Below are 21,690 nucleotides of genomic sequence, written 5' to 3' on the forward strand. Positions count from 1 at the left end.
ACCCAATGCAAAGCTTCTTCAAGCTGCTGCCGTCGGGGAGGAGACTGCGGAGTCTCCAGGCCAGGACCAGCAGGCTGAAGGACAGCTTCATCCATCAGGCTGTCAGGAAGCTTAACTCCCTCCCGATTCTGCCCCCTCTCCCCTCTCTCCTCCACGGTCTCACTGAACTCTGTCACACACACTCACACACACACACTCTCTGACTCACTCACTGGCCTGCACCAGTTACCAGTCACTTTGTGGAGCATTGGACTGCCATTACCTCATAAGACTTTGTGTTACACTATCTCATACCGTACATTACCAAATCTCCATTTGCACTATTTGCTTATTTGCACTACTCTGCCTGGTTTGCACTCAATGTCATTTACCCTTATATTGTATATTGTATAGCTTTCTTGTTATATGTAAAATTGTATTATATTATTTAATTTTTACTTTAAAATATTTTACTTGCATTTTTAATCACTCTTATATTTAAATGTTCATTTTCTATTTTATCTAGGGATTGAGAGTAACGAAGTTTCTATTCTCTGTATGTCCTGTACATGTGGCAGAATTGACAATAAAGTTGACTTTGACTTGATACATATGTACGCCATCTTTCCACCGCCCAGACACAGGCTAACGCCTCCTTTTCTGTGGTGGAGTACTTTCTTTCAGCAGGAGACAGTGTTCGGGAGGCGAACGCCACAACCCGCTCCACTTGATCTGGGTGTAACTGTGTCAACACAGCGCCTAGCCCATAGTCTGATGCGTCTGTGGTGATAAAAGCAGGTAAGTCAGGGTCATAGACGGCAAGTGCGGGACTTTCCAGAAGGAGTTTTTTCAGGTTACTGAAGCTCTCATGTGCTGCCTCGTTCCACTGGAGTTCAACTTTCATGTCTGTTTTCAGCAACTGTCGCAGTGGCTCCACCAGTGTAGCATAATCTGGAATAAATTTACTGAACCAGGATGACAAACCCAGGAACGAGCGCAATGCAGCCATATCCTTTGGAGCAGGAGCCTCAGCAATAGCAGTAAGGTGATGTTGGCTTGGACATAGGCCTTCCTTTGAGATTACATGGCCCAGGAATGTGATGTGTGACTGGCAGAAGGAACTTTTCCCAGCATTAATCTGCAGGCCGACATCTCTGAGACGTTGGAGAACAGCTTGCAGGCGTGTATCATGCACCTCCTTTGATGTTCCGTAGACGATGATGTCATCCAAGTAGTTGCGAACACCAGGCAGATCTTTCAGGACCGTTTGCATCATTTTCTGGAACGCCGAAGGTGCTGATGCTAGGCCAAATGGGACACGTGTGAACTGGAACAGTCCCTCATGAGTGATGAAAGCAGTCAGCTTGCGGCTCTCCGGATGCAAAGGTAATTGGTGGTATGCTGAGCTGAGGTCAATCTGGCTGTAGTGAGTGGCACCTGCCAAGTCAGAAAACAGATCCTCCATATGAGGAAGAGGATGGCAGTCAGCAATAATGCTCTTATTGGGTTCACGAAGGTCAACACACAGTCTCAACTCCCTTTTGCGCTTCTGGGCCACGACCAGAGGACTCACCCACTCAGCTGCATCGATCCTTTCAATTATGCCAGCTTTGAGTAAGCGAGAGAGTTCTGCTGATACCTCTGTACGTACACTTAATGGCAGGCGTCTCAGCTTTTGACGTACAGGCTGCACATTGTTGTTTACCTGTACTTTATGGATGAACCCTTTAACACATCCAAGTTGAGCTGGTGGAATAGGATCAACATTGTATACAGCAGACTTCTGGTTAGTAGAATCCGGCTCATCTGCAGTTTCATCCTGAATGCGGTCCACTTTGCCTCCGACGATGCAGACGTTCAGTGCTCTAATGAGGTCGAGGCCTAATAGCGGGGAACCAGCTTTGACAATGTAGAAGGAAGCAGGAACTTTTTCATTCTGTGCATGCAGTGCAACTGATGCAGGCAGACAACCCATCACAGCTAACTCATCTTTAGCATAAGTAACTAGTTTGACTTTAGGTCGCACCAGTGAACAGTCTGCAAAATACTGTCTGTAGATAGTTTCTGGCAGAATAGACACAGAAGCTCCAGTGTCTACTATCAGCTCTACTGTCTTAGAGCCACCTTGTACAGTTTCAATGTCGACAGTGCAGGTAAGCTTATCTTGAATAGCTGCCATCATTTTAGCATCTTGCACGCACAGTACTGCCAATTCTGGAACCACTACTTCTCTCACTTCACTGACTGACGACTTACATACCTTGGCAAAATGTCCCTTTTTCCCGCAGTTGTTGCATTTTGAAGAAGCAGCCGGGCAGTTTTTATCATTAGCTAAGTGCTTGTGAGAACCACACCTGAAGCACTTCCGCTGCTGCTGCTTTGAACCTCCCCGTTTGCGTTGGTCTGGAGTGCAGCCTTTAGCGGGGCGAGGTCCTCTCCTCTGGTGAGAGTGGGAATTTGCCGCGTCGACTGTCTGAACAGGCGCGGTCGGACACGAGCCGGGTGTGGAGAGTAGAGTAGCGTTTTTGACTGCTGCTTCTACCTGGCTCGCAATAGTGCAACTCATACCTCGTCGCCAATTTGTGGTGTTTCGACAGAAGAACGGAGACGGCTTGGTTTGTAATGGAACGTATATATTCAGCAGTAGCTCGCCATTTTACATCTCACCATACACTTCACTTCTTCTCTCCTTCCATCATTCTTAGTCACAGAGCCCCCTACTGGTAACTGAGTATATGTTCATATTCAGTCCCCCTTGTAAGCAACCCTTCACCATCTTAGCAGTGTATGTAAACACAACAAATATCCTGGTCAAAAATGACTCCAAGGTTCCTCACAGTGTTACTGGAGGCCAAGTAATGCCATCCAGAGTAAGAATCTGGTTAGATACCATATTTCTAAGCTTTTCAGGGCCGAGTACAATAACCTCAGTTTTATCTGAATTAAGAAGCAGAAAGTTAGCGGCCATCCAGGTCTTTATGTCTTTAAGACATTCCTGCAGTTTAACTAATTGGTGTGTGTTATCTGGCTTCATGGATAGATAGAGCTGGGTGTCATCTGCATAGCAGTGAAAATGTATGCTATGTCTTCTAATGATGTTGCCTTGGGGAAACATGTATAATGTAAACAGAATTGGTCCTAGCACCAAACCCTGTGGAACACCATAACTGACCTTGGTGTGTGAAGAGGACTCTCCATTTACATGTCCTTGTATGATGAACACAGTCAGGTCTCCTGCTCGTGAGGTGAAAGTGTTTGTCGGGTGGTTGTCTTGGGAATGTACTTACTGTAGCATCTCTTGTTTCCAGGAGGATTGCGGAAACGTGTGGAGGGAGCTGGGCACTAATGTGCATAGACACTGAAGGAGGCGGAACATTCACTGCACAGGAATTGGGAACTGACACACAGAGAACCATGTGCACTGTGGATTACTGGCACCTTTGTTGTAATTTTAGCTGTAAATGCATTGTGTTCATACAGAAAGTCATGCATTTGGGTCCTGCTTGTGCCAAACCTGACAGTAAAGTGCATCTAACAAAGCAGTCAGTGAGTGTTAAGTGCTAGATCAGGTGCTAGACCAGCTACATTCTTACTCTGAATGGCATTACTTTGGCCTCCAGTAACACTGTGAGGAACCTTGGAGTCATTTTTGACCAGGATATCCTTCAACGCACATATTAAACAAATATGTAAGACTGCTTTCTTCCATTTGCGCAACATCTCTAAAATTAGAAATATCCTGTCTCAGAGTGACGCTGAAAAACTAGTTCATGCATTTATTACTTCCAGGCTGGACTACTGTAATTCATTATTATCAGGATGTCCTAAAAACTCGCTGAAAAGCCTTCAGTTAATCCAAAATGCTGCAGCAAGAGTCCTGACAGGGACTAGAAAGAGAGAGCATATTTCTCCTGTATTTGGCTTCATTTTCTTTTTGAAAAGCATATAGTGGGCTGGATCAGGTGACCCTGTATCCTCCTAGTTATACTGTAATATTCCCATGATGCATTGAGTTTTTCCTTTCCAGTCACCTTTCTCACTCACTATGTATTAATAGACCTCTCTGCATTGAATCATATCTGTTATTAACCTCTGGCTCTCTTCCACAGCATGTCTTTTATCCTGTCTTCCTTCTCTCACCCCAACCGGTCGCAGCAGATGGCCGCCCCTCCCTGAGCCTGGTTCTGCCGGAGGTTTCTTCCTGTTAAAAGGGAGTTTTTCCTTCCCACTGTCGCCAAAGTGCTTGCTCATAGGGGGTCATATGATTGTTGGGTTTTTCTCTGTATGTATTATTGTAGGGTCTACCTTACAATATAAAGCACCTTGAGGCGACTGTTGTTGTGATTTGGTGCTGTATAAATAAATTGAATCAATCAGTCAATCATGTCAGCTGTTATAAACTGTTTCCTTTTATTGAAAGCATTTACTCATTAGAATTATTCATTTTTTTCAATGCAATGGTAAAGGTTTTATTCTCTGACCAGAGCACCATTAATGAAAGGTTTTGCACTCATCCAGTTGTTTCACTCCTTCCTCAATATTGTCTTCTTTGTCCAGCAGTCTCCTTTTTCCTTTAAATAGTGAACAGACTGCAGAGGAAACAAAAAAAGAGATGGTGTATTCCTGTGGCTTAGCTTTTCTGTACAAAATAGCTGCATTCAGAAATACTTCTTCATTTGAAAATATATAATACATGAGTTTTCAACTCACTGTGTCTTCACAGAAGGGTTCAGAGTAATGATGGTATGTGTCCTTGTCTTAAAAAAAATAAAGAATAAATACTATCAGTTATCAAAGAAAAGTGGAGATTTTGAAATACTCAGATATGTAAAATCTGCCTTTGCCCCCAGTAGGAACAGAATTGGCTCCATCTGCTGGTAAAACATCTCATTCATCTCAATGCAAGTAGAAAAATGCAATATGGTTCCGAATTTGTAAGGCTGATAAAGTTTCTCCTGAGTGCAATGTATCTCCCACTACAGCCCACAGTGGCATTGAAGATAGTGAAATACTAGAAAAGAAAACTGTCAAAATTTGGCTCAGCTACAAATAATCAGTCAAAAAAAAGAACAGCAAGCAAATAAATAACAATGAAGACTGCGTTTCATATACAAATTACTCAAACTGAAAATGTGAGAAGTCTGTGATGGTAGCCAGGAAAAATCTAATTCAGCATAAAGCATCTTATCCACTTGCAATGCTAATTAACCGCATACATCTGTCCAAAAAACAAAACCGTTTTATTGTATTTTCGTACCATATTAACATTTAATGTATTAAACACTTTCTTAAATACAAACAGGGTGTGTACCCTGTGTTAGCTGGGATGGGCTCCAGCCCCCCGGTGACCCTGATAAGGATAAGCAGAACAGAATGGATGGATAGAAATATGCAACCTAAACTAAGGTATAAAATAAATGCTCTTTACTCTAGTTTTATTTTGGGATGCTTTCTTACATTAAACGAGTTCTGAGAGTGTTTTATCTGCTCAGTGAAGTAGGTTTGGTGTGTGTTCATGTGAATGTGTATCTGTATCTGTATTTGAATGTGTGTTTAATAAGCGTGCTAGTGAATGAGTGTCAGCATGTCGTTGTAAGCCTTAAAGAGCATGTGGGTTTACTGGCCTATGTGTATTTTTATTGGCCTGCAAAAAAGCTTTTATTTTAAGATTTTCAATAATTAATATGATTTAATGTATTTTTATATTATTTTACTTTAAATCTAAAAATAGGGTTACAAAAGTGATCTACTACACCCCATGCCCCCCTTTAGACTCAGCCCTGGTTATTGTGATGCAGGTATGACTGTAATTAAAAGCTGTCACCTTCAGCAAGCTGCCTAATTTTAGCACTGTGTCAGACTAAGGCTACGTTCACACTGCAGGCGAAAGCGCATCAAATCCGATTTTTTTTTTACCCTATATGCGACCCATATCCGATCATGGTATGTGTTAGGTATTTTAGTACCATGGGAGAATTTACTGGATATTGTTTTATAGTGACATTATGCAGGAAAACTCTGTCATTCAATAAGGCCCCTTTGTTTTAGTTATTTTTCTCTTTGACCCAAGAATTGATGTGTGAGAATCACAGGCTGGTACAAGGTTGAAATACCACAGAGATCACTCCCTCAGCTACATTAGTTTCTAAATCTCTTAGGAGACGCCTGTTGAAGGCCAAATGGTTTGTTTCAGAATTCACTAATGTAAGAACTCTTTATTTTGTGCCTTGAAAATATGTCGCTGAGATAATCACAATTGTAGCTGAACTGATAAACTATACAAAGGATGCTTCTTCACCCAAGGGCAGGAAGACGCTCCCTTATCTTGGTCTGTACTGGTTTAAACTGATAATCTGCTGTCTCATGAATTTTACCCTCTATATAAACTGTTGTACTTGTGAATAAAGTTGAGTCACTTTGGGAAGACAATCTGAAGCAGTCTCTGTTTTCTTGTTCTCCCAAGCTGCTCCCGAGCTCGTACTAACACGCTGAATGGCATGCTTGAATATTACTTGAGAATATATTTGACTGTGTTACAGACTAAGGGACATTCTCTGCTGTAGGTGAAGGTACATTCTCTGCTGATAGACGTCCACGCCTCGAAGGAAGTCGATCCACGGATTAGGCCCTGGAAGCCGTTTCCTTCAATTTTGGTGTCAGAAGTGGGATCCTGACGAAGGTAGGCACGTGTCTTTTTATTTTATAAGACTGTGTTATGCCTTTCTCAGTGATCCACATAGAAACGGGATACGCTGACGAGGCCTTCTTCAGTGGCCCACATAGTAACAAGTGGGATACACTGAGGAGCCTTCTTAGTGGCCCACATAGAAACACAGGAAGTTGCCTGTTGTTTTGTAAATTAAAGCAGAAAGGACACAGGAAGTTGCCTGCTGTCATAAACTAAGAAGTTGCTCACCAGCAGAAAGGACACAGGAAGTTGCCTGGGGTCATAAAACGAGAAGTTGCTCGTTAAAAAGTGAGAAGTTGCTCACTAAAAAGATAAAATTGCTAGCAAAAAATCAAGTAACCTCAGGTGTGCCACAGCAAAAAAAAACTAACTTAAATCCTTCAAGCGTCTAAACCCCTCTGGAAATCACTGACCATGGGTCAGAATAATTCAAAGACCTTAGATGGGTCCGATAAAAAATCCTACAGCCTTTGTTTCTGCATTACAGAGAAGTACCAGATACCACCACTTGGGTGGGCCTGACTATAGATATATATTATGTCAACGAATCCCAGGTGTGACTGAATCTCAGCTTATTGAAGAAGTAGAGGAACTAGACCCTAAAAATGACCAAGCAGCCAACACCACCTCGTTTTTGTGGATAAACGATGACAAAATCACAGCCTTTTTTCAAAATCTAAAGAAATTTCTGCTCACAATGTCTAGAGATAAAATTGATTTAAATGCAGTAACCATGTGTAAGCAAAAGCCAGATGAATCCATTCTAGTTTTTATGAAACGTTTCACACACTGCTGGACTAATGAGGCATGCATGCCTGAAGGAGGAAATGACCAGATTTTCATAACAACATTCTTAAACAATATTCATCCAGAATGTTCACAACTATTGAAGCTGACTGCCACTGATAATCTCTATGACATGAAAATAAAGAACTTTATCACACTTGTCAAAACAAAAGCTGGTGCAGATCTTTTTCCCAACAGCACGAAGGCTAAAAGTGTTAAAATGATGTTGAATTTTGATGTTGAAGGCTCAGAGGAAAGTGAAAAAATGATGTATGCAGGGGCCCCGCCCCCTCAACAAGCGCAGCAGGGAGATTTCAGAAGGAGAGATAGGAGTGGAGACGTATGTTTTTACTGTGGAAAAATAGGACAGCCACTAAAAGTTCACTGCCTGGAAAATTCTATAGTGGGCCTGTTTCCTCTGTGTGCATCAACACCATGGGAATAAACGGAACTCTAGTGCAATGCCCCAAAACTCATTCTCTAAAAACACGCTGGGGCCCAAAACCAGATGAAATTACATATCATCCATTCATAATTATTCCAAACTCGCCTGTGAATCTATTAGGCAGAGATTTAATGGCAAAAATGAACTTGTGTATTTCATTTAACACAAAGGGTGAAATGTTTGCAGATACTGATAACAGCTATGTTTTCTCTGCCCTATGCACCGACACCATGGAGAAGGAACAGCCTCTGTGTCAGCTGGACGCCTCAGCGGAGAATGAACTCAATATCCATCTGACTGGTATCCCACGTCACACTCTGTGTCAAAAACATGTGCAAACACCGTTACCAGGTAGCCCCATGCCTGGAAGCCACATATTTGTTTCTCTCACACTGTTCAACAACATGATAACTGCTCACACCAGTGAAGGCCAAACAGTGGTTTTGTCACATAACTCAGACATAGGCTATGACATTACTGCACCATGTCGACACATAGATCTAACCTACCCCATACACTGTACTATCTCTGCTGTCACATTGCCAGCTGAATATCAAAACATGACATTATGGTCAAGAGGTGAGAATGATGTAGGATTTATTGACTGTACCCCTTATCATGCTCAGCTGAAACACAACAAGCCGGTATATGTCAAGCAATATCCCATTTCCGCTGAAAAAGCCGCAGCCCTAGACATCATCATAGGAGATTTATTGACAGCTGGAGTAATAAAGCCCACAGTATCTCCATATAACACTCCTGTCAATCCTGTGCCAAAGCCTAACAAACCTGGCGTATGGCGTTTCACACAAGACTTAAGGCAAATTAATGCAGTCATTATGCCTCTGCCTCCTCTAGTCCCAGATGTTCCCAGCATACTGACAGCTATTCCAGCAACAGCTACACATTTTACTGTGGTGGATTTGTGCTCCGCCTTTTTCTCAGTGCCTGTGCATGAGGACACACAGCCGATATTTGCTTTTACACATAGAAATAAGCAGTACACTTGGACCCGTTTGCCCCAAGGCATGGTAGATAGCCCTGCTGCTTTCTCAATGGTGGTCCGTGCTACCCTGGACAGCTTCACTCCTCCGGAGGGCTGTACCTTGATCCAGTATGTGGATGACCTCCTCCTCTGTGCTCCGAGTGAGGAACTATGTCAAACTGCCACACACATGCTACTCCAGCACCTCCAACAGACTGGCCACAAAGCATCAGCAAAGAAAATGCAGTACTGTCAGACTTCTGTTCAATATTTGGGATTTACACTGTCTCACGGACAACGTTCCATGACTACAGACAGGGTCAAAGCTGTGACCTCTGTCCCTAAGCCCACTACACAGAAGGAAATGCTGTCCTTCCTAGGCATGGTGAACTATTGCAGACAGTGGATACCAGACTGTTCTTTTCATGACCACATTCTGCGTGAATGCTGCAAAAAAGACAAGCCTCCTCGAATACTGTGGTCCACAGAAATGACTGCCTCTTTCAATGCATTACAGGGAGCGCTGACCTCCGCCCCTTGTTTGGGTCTGCCTGACTACCACTTACCATTCCATCTGTACGTCACAGAGAACGGCACAACCTGTGCAGGTGTATTGGCCCAAGAGCATGGCTGTGGCTACCGTCCAGTAGCCTTCTACTCAAAGGTGCTGCCAGCAGTAGTTCAGGGGATGCCGGCCTGCCTGAGAGCAGTAGCAGCTTGCTCTATCATGATAAGGGACTGCGAGAAGCTCACACTCTCACATGACACTATTCTACACACCAATCACCAGGTCACGACCATTCTAGCAAACATAACTACACAACATATGACCGCACAACGTCGCTCAGGTTATGAAGCTACACTGACTTCAACAGCAAATCTCACTATAAAAGCAAGCAGCACACCCAATTCGCCAGCACACTTACTTATTCGTATGCTGTGTTCCTCTGACCGACAGGATGGTTCAGACGACCCTGACGATCATGATTGTATGACACGTATACAGGAATCCACAGCACCACGCCCAGACTTAGAGCAGACACCAATCCCAGACTCAGTCATTGTTTATGTTCAAAACCAAATGACAACTCATTTCTTTGTGGCTATTCAGTGGTGACATTGCCTGACATCATACTAGAGGCTCACTCATTACCATTTCACTCAGCACAAAAAGCAGAGCTCATGGCTTTAATACGCGCCTGTGAGCTACATGTGGATAAGCGGGTGACAATTTACACTGATAGCCGTTATGCATTCGGTGTGGTGCACGACTTTGGCACATTGTGGAGACAAAGAGGATTTAGATCTGCTGATGGAAAACCGATCGCTAATTCTGATCTTGTTCAAAGACTTTTGCAGGCTATACAGCTGCCATCGGCAATTGCAGTTGTTAAAACGAAGGGGCACAGCACGGCTGACACAGACGAAGCAGTGGGAAATGCTCTTGCAGACGTAACCGCGAAAGCAGCTGCTGCCTCACAGCAACCACCCAGAAAGGAAGTATTATCTTTGCCTTTACAGCTGCCACTTGTCACACTCCCAGACTATTTAGAAACAAATGTTGACCTAAAATTCATACAAGAGCAGGCCTCTGCCTCAGATTACACTTACTGGGAAAGTAATGATTGTACCTTAGATAACAGAGACGGCTTATACAAAAACCTTGAGGGTTTGATTGCCCTCCCATCTTCACTACTGCCAATCCTTGTCCGCCATTTTCACGGTGTGAGTCATGTCGGACAAAGAGGGGTAATAGGAGCAATAAAATCAAGATTTGTAATTGAGAAAACATCACACGCAGTAAAACGCATATTAGCAACCTGTCTAACATGTGCACGAACTAATGTAGGTAGCTCAAAAGCAAAACATCAGCATTTACCACAACCAGATTTCCCATTTCATACATTACAAATTGATTTTACACACATGCCAGCACAAGGAAGCATCAAGTACTTACTGGTAATAGTGGACCAATTTAGTAAATGGGTAGAAGCTTACCCAACATCAAAAGAAACTGCAGAAGTAGTCTGTCAAAAATTGTGCAATGAAATAATACCCAGATTTGGAATACCTCACCAAATTAACAGTGATAGAGGACCTTCATTCACATCAGAAGTAATTCAAAAGTGTGCTAAAACTCTAGCAATAGACTGGAAATATCATGTGCCATACCATCCTCAGAGTTCAGGAGTTGTAGAAAGAATGAATAGGACCATAAAAAATCGCCTGACTAAAGCAATGATAGAAACAGGAATGACCTGGATCAAACTACTTCCTCAAATCCTCTGCGAGATTAGAATGACTCCATCCGCAGCAACCAAATTATCTCCATTTGAAATAATCATGGGAAGACCGTTTCCAACACCATGGTCAGCCTCCAGAGGGGCACCGCTATTGGAAGGGGACATAGACACTGCATTGTCTGACTATGTTCATAACCTGGTAGAAACACTGAATAATAACTATCAGAAAGTTTGTCTCTCTCAGCCTCTCCCTTCCACAGATCCAACCCATCCGTGGAAACCAGGAGATGCGGTGTTGGTAAAGTCACTAAAACCAAGGGCACTCGGGGAGGCCGCGTGTTCCAGCCCCCAGACTGTACTTGCAGTGACGAGAACCAGCATCCTAACAGACGGACAACCTCAGTGGATTCATGCCAGCAGGGTTAAGACCAGCCCCACCAAACCACCTAAGGCGTCGGATCAAGTAGATGACGACTCAGGCGAGCCAGCGCCCGGATTCAATACACCTATAGATGACGACTCAGGCGAGCCAGCGCCCGGATTCAATACACCTATAGATGACGACTCAGGCGAGCCAGCGCCCGGATTCAATACACCTACACATACACAATCACTGATTAACACACAACGCCTGAAAGAGCAACAGCAAGGTACTCGAACATCCAGCAGGAATAAAAAGCCTAGAGTACCACACAATGTCTAACCTGATAAAGATAGACTCATTCCATCCTGATAATGGAGAAAATGAAATGCCCATTGTCATCACACGACGCTTATTCAATGTCTCTCGAACCTGGGACCAGGCCAGGAGACGACTGAAGAACTGTGTTTTTTATATATTTAGGTTATTAATCATATCTACTGCATTAACCTTAGGATTTTTATTTACTATTTTGTATTGTAAACTGCAACCCTGTTCACATTTCTGCAAGCCACATTTTGCTGACAATACCTCATGCTCCACTTGGCAAGACACCCACCTAGTACACTCCTCACGTTATAACCCATATAGCTACTAGTACAGCTACTTCAATGTATTTGCAATTAGCACAAATTGATCCTGAGGATGTGCCAGATGTTACCAATGATGTTCCTGATGTGTATATTGAACATTAGGTTGTGAACTATTACATTTTATGATTTGCTTTTTATATTATGTTATTACATTTGTGATTTTTCCTTTCTATTTGAGTTATTATTTTAAAAAAATAATAAAAGAGGGGAACTGTTAGGTATTTTAGTACCATGGGAGCATTTACTGGATATTGTTTTATAGTGACATTATGCAGGAAAACTCTGTCATTCAATAAGGCCCCTTTGTTTTAGTTATTTTTCTCTTTGACCCAAGAATTGATGTGTGAGAATCACAGGCTGGTACAAGGTTGAAATACCACAGAGATCACTCCCTCAGCTACATTAGTTTCTAAATCTCTTAGGAGATGCCTGTTGAAGGCCAAATGGTTTGTTTCAGAATTCACTAATGTAAGAACTCTTTATTTCGTGCTTGAAAATATGTCGCTGAGATAATCACAATTGTAGCTGAACTGATAAACTATACAAAGGATGCTTCTTCACCCAAGGGCAGGAAGACGCTCCCTTATCTTGGTCTGTACTGGTTTAAACTGATAATCTGCTGTCTCATGAATTTTACCCTCTATATAAACTGTTGTACTTGTGAATAAAGTTGAGTCACTTTGGGAAGACAACCTGAAGCAGTCTCTGTTTTCTTGTTCTCCCAAGCTGCTCCCGAGCTCGTACTAACACGCTGAATGGCATGCTTGAATATTACTTGAGAATATATTTGACTGTGTTACAGACTAAGGGACATTCTCTGCTGTAGGTGAAGGTACATTCTCTGCTGATAGACGTCCACGCCTCGAAGGAAGTCGATCCACGGATTAGGCCCTGGAAACCGTTTCCTTCAGTATGACAGTGTGAACAGCACAAATCCGTTATTTTCAAATCCGATCTGAGTCACTTTGGCTACGTTCACACTGCATGTGTTAATGCTCAATTCCTATTCTTTGATCAAATTCATATTGTTTGACTGATGGCCCTTAATATAAAGACTTCGGACTTTACGTTTCCCAATTTTTGCTTTAAGTTATTTTGTTATTTACATAATAATGTAGATAACCTAATAATTATCCTTATTGCTGTTTTAGAGGAGCGGTGCTTCAAAGGATAGTTGCAGATTTCTGTCAGAATCTGCAGATTATACAGTACAAATAAAATGTTCACGTTTCTCCAACGTTGTCTTCCCAACAGTTTCACTGACATCTACACTGGATGGCCAGGAAGCGTTCGCGATGTCTTCTCCGGAGCTGATAATTGGCGTCTGTCTTGTGTCAGTGACGTAAAAGACGGATTTAATGCGACATGACCGTTCAAACAGCAGTCGCTTTCTAAAACATCAGATATGTATCGGATTCAGTACCACATACGAAAGTGACCCAGATCGGATTTGAAAATATCGGATTTGTGCTGTTCACACTGTCATACTATGATCGGATATGGGTCGCATAGGGTCAAAAAAATCGGATTTGATGCGCTTTTGCCTGCAGTGTGAACGTAGCCTTTCATATGTGGTACTGAATCCGATACATATCCGATGTTTTAGAAAGCGACTGCTGTTTGAATGGCCATGTCGCATTAAATCCGTCTTTTACGTCATTGACACAAGACAGACGCCAATTATCAGTGCCAGAGAAGTGCCCGAGAAGACATCGCGAACGCTTCCTGGCCATCTAGTGTAGATGTTAGTGAAACTATTGGGAAGACAACGTGAACATTTTATTTGTACTGTATAATCTGCAGATTCTGACAAATATCTGCAACTATTATTTGAAGTACCGCTCCTCTCTAAAACAGCAATAAGGATAATTATCAGGTTATCTACATTATTATGTAAATAACAATGTTAAGATATTCATTGTGTGTACTCATGTTGTACAGTGTTTAACTGCATTTTGGTTACTGTGGTTTAACAGAGACAGTATTTTAGTTGTCACCACAAGGAGGCACTGTTTCATTGTAAGAGCACGGATGCTGCGTCATCACGCCCCTAAGAAAAAAAAAGTATACCACAACGAAAATGGCACCCATGAGAAAAGTTTTGCCGCGTGTTGATGAGGAATAAAGTTCCCAAAATATTAAGGACATTTTTGCCTCCGTCGTCATTTTCCTTCGAGTTGATCGCTGTCGATGCTGCAATACTCAACAAAAAAAATAACTTAAACTGTTAGCAGTCGGACGTACCGCCCACGGGACATTGGATGGTTTAGGGGACTAATAGGACTGCTAAGGGGTTAAAGCAAAAATTGGGAAACGTAAAGTCCGAAGTCTTTATATTAAGGGCCATCAGTCAAACAATATTGTTTGCTCTGGGTCTAAACAGAGCGCGTTGTGTGTGACGTCTTCTTTTGCGCATGCGGGCCGCTTTGAGCGTTCACACTAGAGCGCGTTTGCTGTCGCATTTTATTTGTAGTGTGAACAAGCAGACAAAAAAATCGGATTTGATCAAAAAATCGGAATTGAGCATTAAGACCTGCAGTGTGAACGTAGCCTAAGTTAACACCTCATCTGCTTATTATTTATGTGGCCTTGCTTCTGCAGCTTTACTTTTGCTGTATAAAACAAACGATGGATGCAGCAGCTAAAAAGTTCACTTTTCATCATGAATTTGTTGATCATGTGGTTTGATGCCAGAAAAAAACATTTTTCACTCCACCTGAGCTCACCTTTTCAGCAACAGCTCCGCCTCTTCACTCTTTGCAGGGTATGCAGGCACCGCCTCCACGCTAAACCATGACAGCATCATTCTCACTGCTGATGTTGTGTTATCAGCATTTTTGTTAAAAATGGAGGCTGCATTGTCTTAATATTGTAGTACATTGTATTAACATGTGTGCTTCTAAACACATTTCTATTGCAGGTCTACTTTTAGTCACACATATGGGTGAAGTGCTTGCATTTAAATGGTAAAGTCAGAGAGCCACAGAGCATGCGTTAAACAAAGCATCAACGCAAAGAATTTGCACTGATGATTTTTTTAAAATTAAAAGCTCGTCCCAGCTCACTGATGCCTAGTGGTTGACAGGCTCAAGCTCAAGCACACTTATGCTTACACTTATGTAAGAAGACAACGGTCCAAAACACACTAGCAAATCCACCTGTGAATGGCGCAAAACCACCAAAATGAAGGTTCTGGTGTGACCAAGTGCTCCAAAAGGCATCAAAGTCACAAACACAGAAGCAAGAGCTTTGCTAGAGTGGTCATTAGAGGAACTGGAGATTTTGGGACTCCCCATTTGGCTTCATTTTTCAGTTTATTTTTTTAATGCTTGATTGGAACCTTTCAAACAAAGATGCCACAAAGACCCAAGGTTTCACAGCAGTACATTGCATTATAATGAGATCGATTTTAATGTTGTGGCTGATTGGCCGATGGCTCAGTCCACTGTATCACTGGCTGATGTGCAGACTTCTCTCGGTGTCTGCCTCTCATCCTCACGGCCTCCTGTCTCTCTCTGCCTGACACTTTGACACATTCTCACAAAGTGGCCATCGGTGCTATCATATTGCCGCATTTGTTGGAGGAAGAATAACATTGTGACACCACAGTATCACAGCGACAAAGATGAGTCCTAAAAGCTTAGCAGAAGTGAGTGTGAATGCTTGTGTCTGTGTGTGTGATTAGGGTGAAGAGGATCATAGCTGCACTGCAGTCATTTTTTGTAGCGTCACAGGAGAGCTGAGCAACTGACTACATGCTGATGAAAAGGAATAACACAGCAATTTAGAGTTCTGCCTTCTTTTTAGTTTATTGAGCATTTTTCATGCTGCTGAGAAAACAGCATGAAAAATGCTCAGTAAATATTCAGTAACATTGAAAAAAGGTTCAAAAAACACCAAAAACACCTCTTCAGTCAAATTAATCTATACTACTTTTTATGCTTACTTATGCTACTAGGGCTTTCCCATGATGCACCAAGTGTTTCTTCTTCACCTACCTCTTTTCATTCACTATGTGTTCAAACGCAACTCTGCATTTAACAAATTAGTTATTATTCATCTCTGTCTCTCTTCATCTTTTGTCCTCTCCCTCCCCTCACCCCTAACCAGTCGTGGCAGATGACTGTCCCTCCCTGAGCCTGGTTCCTGTTAAAAATGAGTTTTTCTTTCCCACTGCCACCATGTCCTTGCTCATGGAGGGTAAAATGATTGCTGGGGTTTTCTCTGTATTATTGTAGGGTCTCTAGGCACTTGCTTCAAGGCACTTCATATTTTAAGCCTTGAAGCAAGTGCCTTGTTGTGATTTGATGCTATATACATTGAATTGGACTGAATTTGTCAGTGTGAGTACTCAGCACAGAGTACAACTGGTACAGACACAAACCATGATAACATGCAAGTCATCACCCAGTCACAGCCATTCTGTGCCAGACTGAGTTTAACACTTGCGTATAAAGGAGCTGTGAACACTCACATTCTTCAGCATGTGAACACACACCTGTGACAAATTAAACCATGATATCATTTTTCAAAAAGATTAAAATCAACACTGAAACTTACAAAAATGAAAACTAACTCTCAGCATTGGACCTTATCAAACATTACAATGTGATTTTGCTAAAAACAACTCAGAGAGCACACACCTGTTGTTTGCTTGCTCTCTGGACTTTTGGCTATTTGTCTGTGGCTTTAATGAATGAAGAAAAAAATAACGGATAACCCAAACAGCTGGATTCAACAATGGTTAACAGTCAGTCTGTTTTCTCAATATTATTATTAATATTTTTGCAGAGCAGCAGACAGCAAAATACCTGGTTGAGGGTTTTTTTCCCCATTAGGATTTAAAGCTTGCATTCTATAAAGGAGCCAGACGGTGGGGTTAGTCTCACAGTTTATCAGTTCTGCAGGCTGTGGCCTCATTAGTTTCTTTACGATAGAAATGACTTGTGATTTCAAATTAATTGATCATTTTAGACATTTATATTTTCACTATTACATGTGTTTGCATGTATTTATGTACATGTGTGCATGAGTCAGTACTTGCTTTAATAATGTGCACATTTTCTTTTTCTCTGAAGACCGTCCACGACATGAAGATGTTTCGCTCCTGTCCTTTTGTTTGCTGGTATGTATATCTGGTTGCAGCACTTAGCTGGTTACAGACTTGGTCGAAGGACAAAAATACTCTCACAAACACACAGCCAAACAAGAGCTAACAATTCACAGCGGTCACAAGTATTTAGCAAACAAAAAACGATGTATATGTGTTTGTATGTGTGTTTGTGAGTGTGCGGAGAGGAATCTGCAAGCACGCGCGCGCACGTGCACGCACACCGGGTGCTGCTCTTTTAAATCCACCTGTTCACAGCTCTTCCCCGCGCGCTCCGCTCGCTTCTGCTGATAGGTCTGTGAGGGTGAGAGCAGCGTTTATTGCCGCCTGTGTGCTGTGCACTGTGGCAGGGCTCCTCTCTAACAGCAGCTCAGCGCAGAGGCCGCAGCAGCAGGGCTCCTGCCGCCGCTGAATGGATTACCTACTTATTCACCTTCCCCGAGTGGCTCTGCGTGGACACCTCCTTGTCTCGGCGCCTTTCTGTGATTTCTATGCTCGCCGGGACTGCGACCACTGATCATGCACTGATTTGCGAGCAGCTCTGACTTCGGAGTCGCCTCGCTGCTGCTGGTGCTGCTGGGTGGACGCACAGCTGATCATCCGGAGAGGGGCTTTCTGCAACAAATTGTTGCAAACATTGTGAGGGGCGAAGTCATGGTGCCAGCACCGCCTCGGCTTTCTATGGCACTGTGAGAACTTTCTTTTCATACACCCCTTGCCCCTCTTTCTTCTTCCCCCTTGCCTCTCTTTTGTTTTAGATGTTTGGCTGCAGGATCGTGCTTCCTCGGGAAATTATCCACGTTTCCCTTTTCAATTATGTTCACGTTTGCTGCCTTCTGCTACATGCTGTCTCTGGTCCTCTGTGTGTCCCTGATTTTCTTCGCAATATGGCATGTAAGTACCTTACACTGGGTATCACTGGATGTATTTTTTTTTGGGGGGGCTCTCTTACTCGTTGTTGATGGCAAGGTGTGTGAGTGTATACTGAACTCGCAGGTGTACGTAACAGTGCTAGTTGGCTTTAGCTTTAGTTTACAATGTGAATTTAAAAATTTCCAGACTTTACACATCCCCAGCGACCCAGTTTCACACACACAGAAAGTGCCTGCATCCCTGTGCAGCATCCTCCAGATCAATTAAGCACACTTCCCTTCCAGATCAATTAGGGATTCTTGTAGAACGTTATCTCTCTCTCTTCTCATCTTCCTGCTCTCTTCATATCCTTTTAATCAAGCATCGGATCAACTACACACCAGTGCCAATATGGCTGACTGCATTGTGATATTTGAATAATCTTATTAGTTGCTCCCTGAGCAACATGTAGGGCCTAGTATAAAGACAGATTTGGGTCAGGTCTTCCAGCCTTTTGCCCCGGGTCTGTCTTTTACATAGACCTGATGCACTTGGGGTGACTGATCCTCTGGCAATTCCAGCTAATAGTTGGTGTGTCTGTCTGTCAGACAATGACCCATGTGTCAGCAGAAATAAAGAGTCCTAGACAGTAAGGGTACAGACACACGTAGTAGCACAATTAAAACTAAGTGATCATGCTGAAAACACCTTTATGATTCCTCACAAATGAAGTGTACTCCCCCGTTTGAAGTAGATGTCATGGTGGCAGAAACAGGAGCCAAGTGAAACAAAGCAAATGTATGTGATGTAGGATGTCATGATATACATGTAAAAGAAAAAAAAAAGGGTTCTATCGCTTTTATAGAATGCTTTCATCAGAGATATTGTTTAAAGCAAAAACAGAATTGTGTGACATTTTAGGTATTTAAACAAAGTTTTTAAAGGATCATAATGGACAGAAATGTACTCTCGTATCCTTCCTACATAGTGCATTTCATACTGGGCGAGGTACCCAGGCTTTGCCTGAATATCCACCAGGTCACCAGCGAACCACTTAGATGTTGGCTTATGGTTGGACTGCAATTTGGCAGTTTTTACAGCACTTCAATTGTTCCACATTTTGTCATGTTACAAACATATTTCAAAACTGGTTAAATATTTACATACATGTTATATTTAGGGGGCTTTAACAAGAATTTCAAGGAAACGTTATTACTTTTTCATAATGGGGTATTATGACATTATGACATTCAGCTGAAATTATAATTTAACTATGCCTTAGGAACACATGATCTCACTAAAGACAGAAAAGACTAACACCGATGTAGCAACCAGACCCCATAGTGTGTCAGTTAGTGAAATTCAGTTTCTTCCGGTGAAGTAAATAAGTTCATTTTCTTTCAGCTTTGAAGTAAACAACTAAAGCATCTACCAATGTCAGTTTTTTCTACCAATAGGTTATTGCTGAGTGACATTCAGTGCCCTCCATAATGCTTGGGTCAAAAACACAAGTTTTATAGTTTTGCCTCTGTCCACAGCAACAGTGGACTGTAAATCAACTATCAATATGTGTTTGAAATGCAGGCTGTCAGTTTTGATTAAGCGGGTTTTACAACGTAATGCATGAACAGTTTCAGAGATGCAGCCATTTTTTTTTTAATGAGCAGAACCCAAATTTCACAGGCTCAAAACTGATGAGAGGCTAATATAAACATAAAGATTAAATTTAAAGACTTTGATACTCAGATGAAAAAAAACTTGCTGTCAAAGTCTCCCTGAAGTCTAGAAACCACGGACGTCACCAAAATGTGATGTTTCCTCGTCCATACATTGGAGGGTTACCTACACACCTGTCAGCTCCAGGGTGATGTGCAGCACACAAACTGCTTTATATGTGACTTCAAATGATTGATAGATTCATTCAATTCAATTCAATTTTATTTATATAGCGCCAAATCACAACAAAAGTCGCCTCAAGGCGCTTCATAGATACAGAGAAAAACCCAACAATCATATGACCCCCTATGAGCAAGCACTTTGGCAACAGTGGGAAGGAAAAACTCCCTTTTAACAGGAAGAAACCTCCGGCAGAACCAGGCTCAGGGAGGGGCGGCCATCTGCTGCGACCGGTTGGGGTGAGAGAAGGAAGACAGGATAAAAGACATGCTGTGGAAGAGAGACAGAGGTTAATAACAGATATGATTCAATGCAGAGAGGTCTGTTAATACATAGTGAGTGAGAAAGGTGACTGGAAAGGAAAAACTCAATGCATCATGGGAATCCCCCGGCAGCCTATGTCTATTGCAGCATAACTAAGGGAGGATTCAGGGTCACCTGGTCCAGCCCTAACTATATGCTAAGCCAATGAAGGGAAGCCAAAACAGGAGAAATATGCTCTCTCTTTCTAGTCCCTGTCAGGACTCTTGCTGCAGCATTTTGGATTAGTTGAAGGCTTTTCAGCGAGTTTTTTGGACATCCTGATAATAATGAATTACAGTAGTCCAGCCTGGAAGTAATAAATGCATGAACTAGTTTTTCAGCGTCACTCTGAGACAGGATATTTCTAATTTTAGAGATGTTGCGCAAATGGAAGAAAGCAGTCTTACATATTTGTTTAATATGTGCGTTGAAGGACATGTCCTGGTCAAAAATGACTCCAAGGTTCCTCACAGCGTTACTGGAGGCCAAGGTAATGCCATCCAGAGTAAGAATCTGGTTAGATACCATATTTCTAGGCTTTTCAGGGCCGAGTACAATAACCTCAGTTTTATCTGAATTAAGAAGCAGAAAGTTAGCGGCCATCCAGGTCTTTATGTCTTTAAGACATTCCTGCAGTTTAACTAATTGGTGTGTGTTATCTGGCTTCATGGACAGATAGAGCTGGGTGTCATCTGCATAGCAGTGAAAATGTATGCTATGTCTTCTAATGATACTGCCTAAGGGAAGCATGTATAATGTAAACAGAATTGGTCCTAGCACTGAACCCTGTGGAACTCCATAATTAACCTCAGTGTGTGAAGAGGACTCTCCATTTACATGCACAAACTGGAGTCTATTAGATAGATATGATACAAACCACTGCAGCGCAGTACCTGTAATACCTACAGCATGTTCTAATCGCTCTAATAGGATATTATGGTCGACAGTATCGAATGCTGCACTAAGGTCTAGCAGGACAAGCACAGAGATGAGTCCACTGTCAGAGGCCATAAGAAGATCATTTGTAACCTTCACTAAAGCTGTTTCTGTGCTGTGATGAGCTCTGAAACCTGACTGAAACTCTTCAAATAAGCCATTCCTCTGCAGATGATCAGTTAGCTGTTTGACAACTACTCTTTCAAGGATTTTTGATATGAAAGGAAGGTTGGAGATTGGCCTATAATTAGCTAAGACTGCTGGGTCTAGAGATGGCTTTTTGAGTAAAGGTTTAACTACAGCCAGCTTGAAGGCCTGTGGTACATAGCCGATCATTAGAGATAGGTTGATCATATTTAAGATCGAAGAATTAATTAATGGCAGGACTTCTTTGAGCAGTTTTGTAGGAATGGGGTCTAAAAGACACGTTGATGGTTTGGAGGAAGTAATTAT

General features: G+C 42.3%; 1 protein-coding gene across 2 annotated transcripts; it reads left to right on the forward strand.

Annotated features, from left to right (window-relative positions):
- Positions 1–10,065: 10,065 nt before the first annotated feature.
- LOC121812902 (protein NYNRIN) lies at positions 10,066–12,832 on the forward strand. 2 transcript variants are annotated; one of them, XM_042216099.1, is made up of 2 exons: positions 10,066–11,605; positions 11,651–12,832. In XM_042216099.1, exons 1-2 carry the CDS (start codon positions 10,066–10,068, stop codon positions 11,827–11,829), a joined length of 1,719 nt encoding a protein of 572 aa, XP_042072033.1. In that variant the 3' UTR covers positions 11,830–12,832. The 2 variants fall into 2 exon arrangements, with proteins under 2 accessions (XP_042072033.1, XP_042072034.1); XM_042216100.1 differs by having other exon boundaries at positions 11,696–12,832.
- Positions 12,833–21,690: the final 8,858 nt, after the last annotated feature.

This window comes from Haplochromis burtoni, unplaced genomic scaffold (assembly GCF_018398535.1).
Source record: "Haplochromis burtoni strain Fernald_Lab_line unplaced genomic scaffold, NCSU_Asbu1 Contig_922, whole genome shotgun sequence".
Taxonomy (NCBI): Eukaryota; Metazoa; Chordata; class Actinopteri; order Cichliformes; family Cichlidae; genus Haplochromis; species Haplochromis burtoni.

Bases quoted from the DNA above. Each gene is read 5' to 3' on its own strand.
- LOC121812902 (XM_042216099.1), top strand. From the start codon at position 10,066: ATGGCTTTAATACGCGCCTGTGAGCTACATGTGGATAAGCGGGTGACA. The intron at 11,606-11,650 runs GCGAGCCAGCGC...ATGACGACTCAG, and splicing joins TCAAGTAGATGACGACTCAG to GCGAGCCAGCGCCCGGATTC.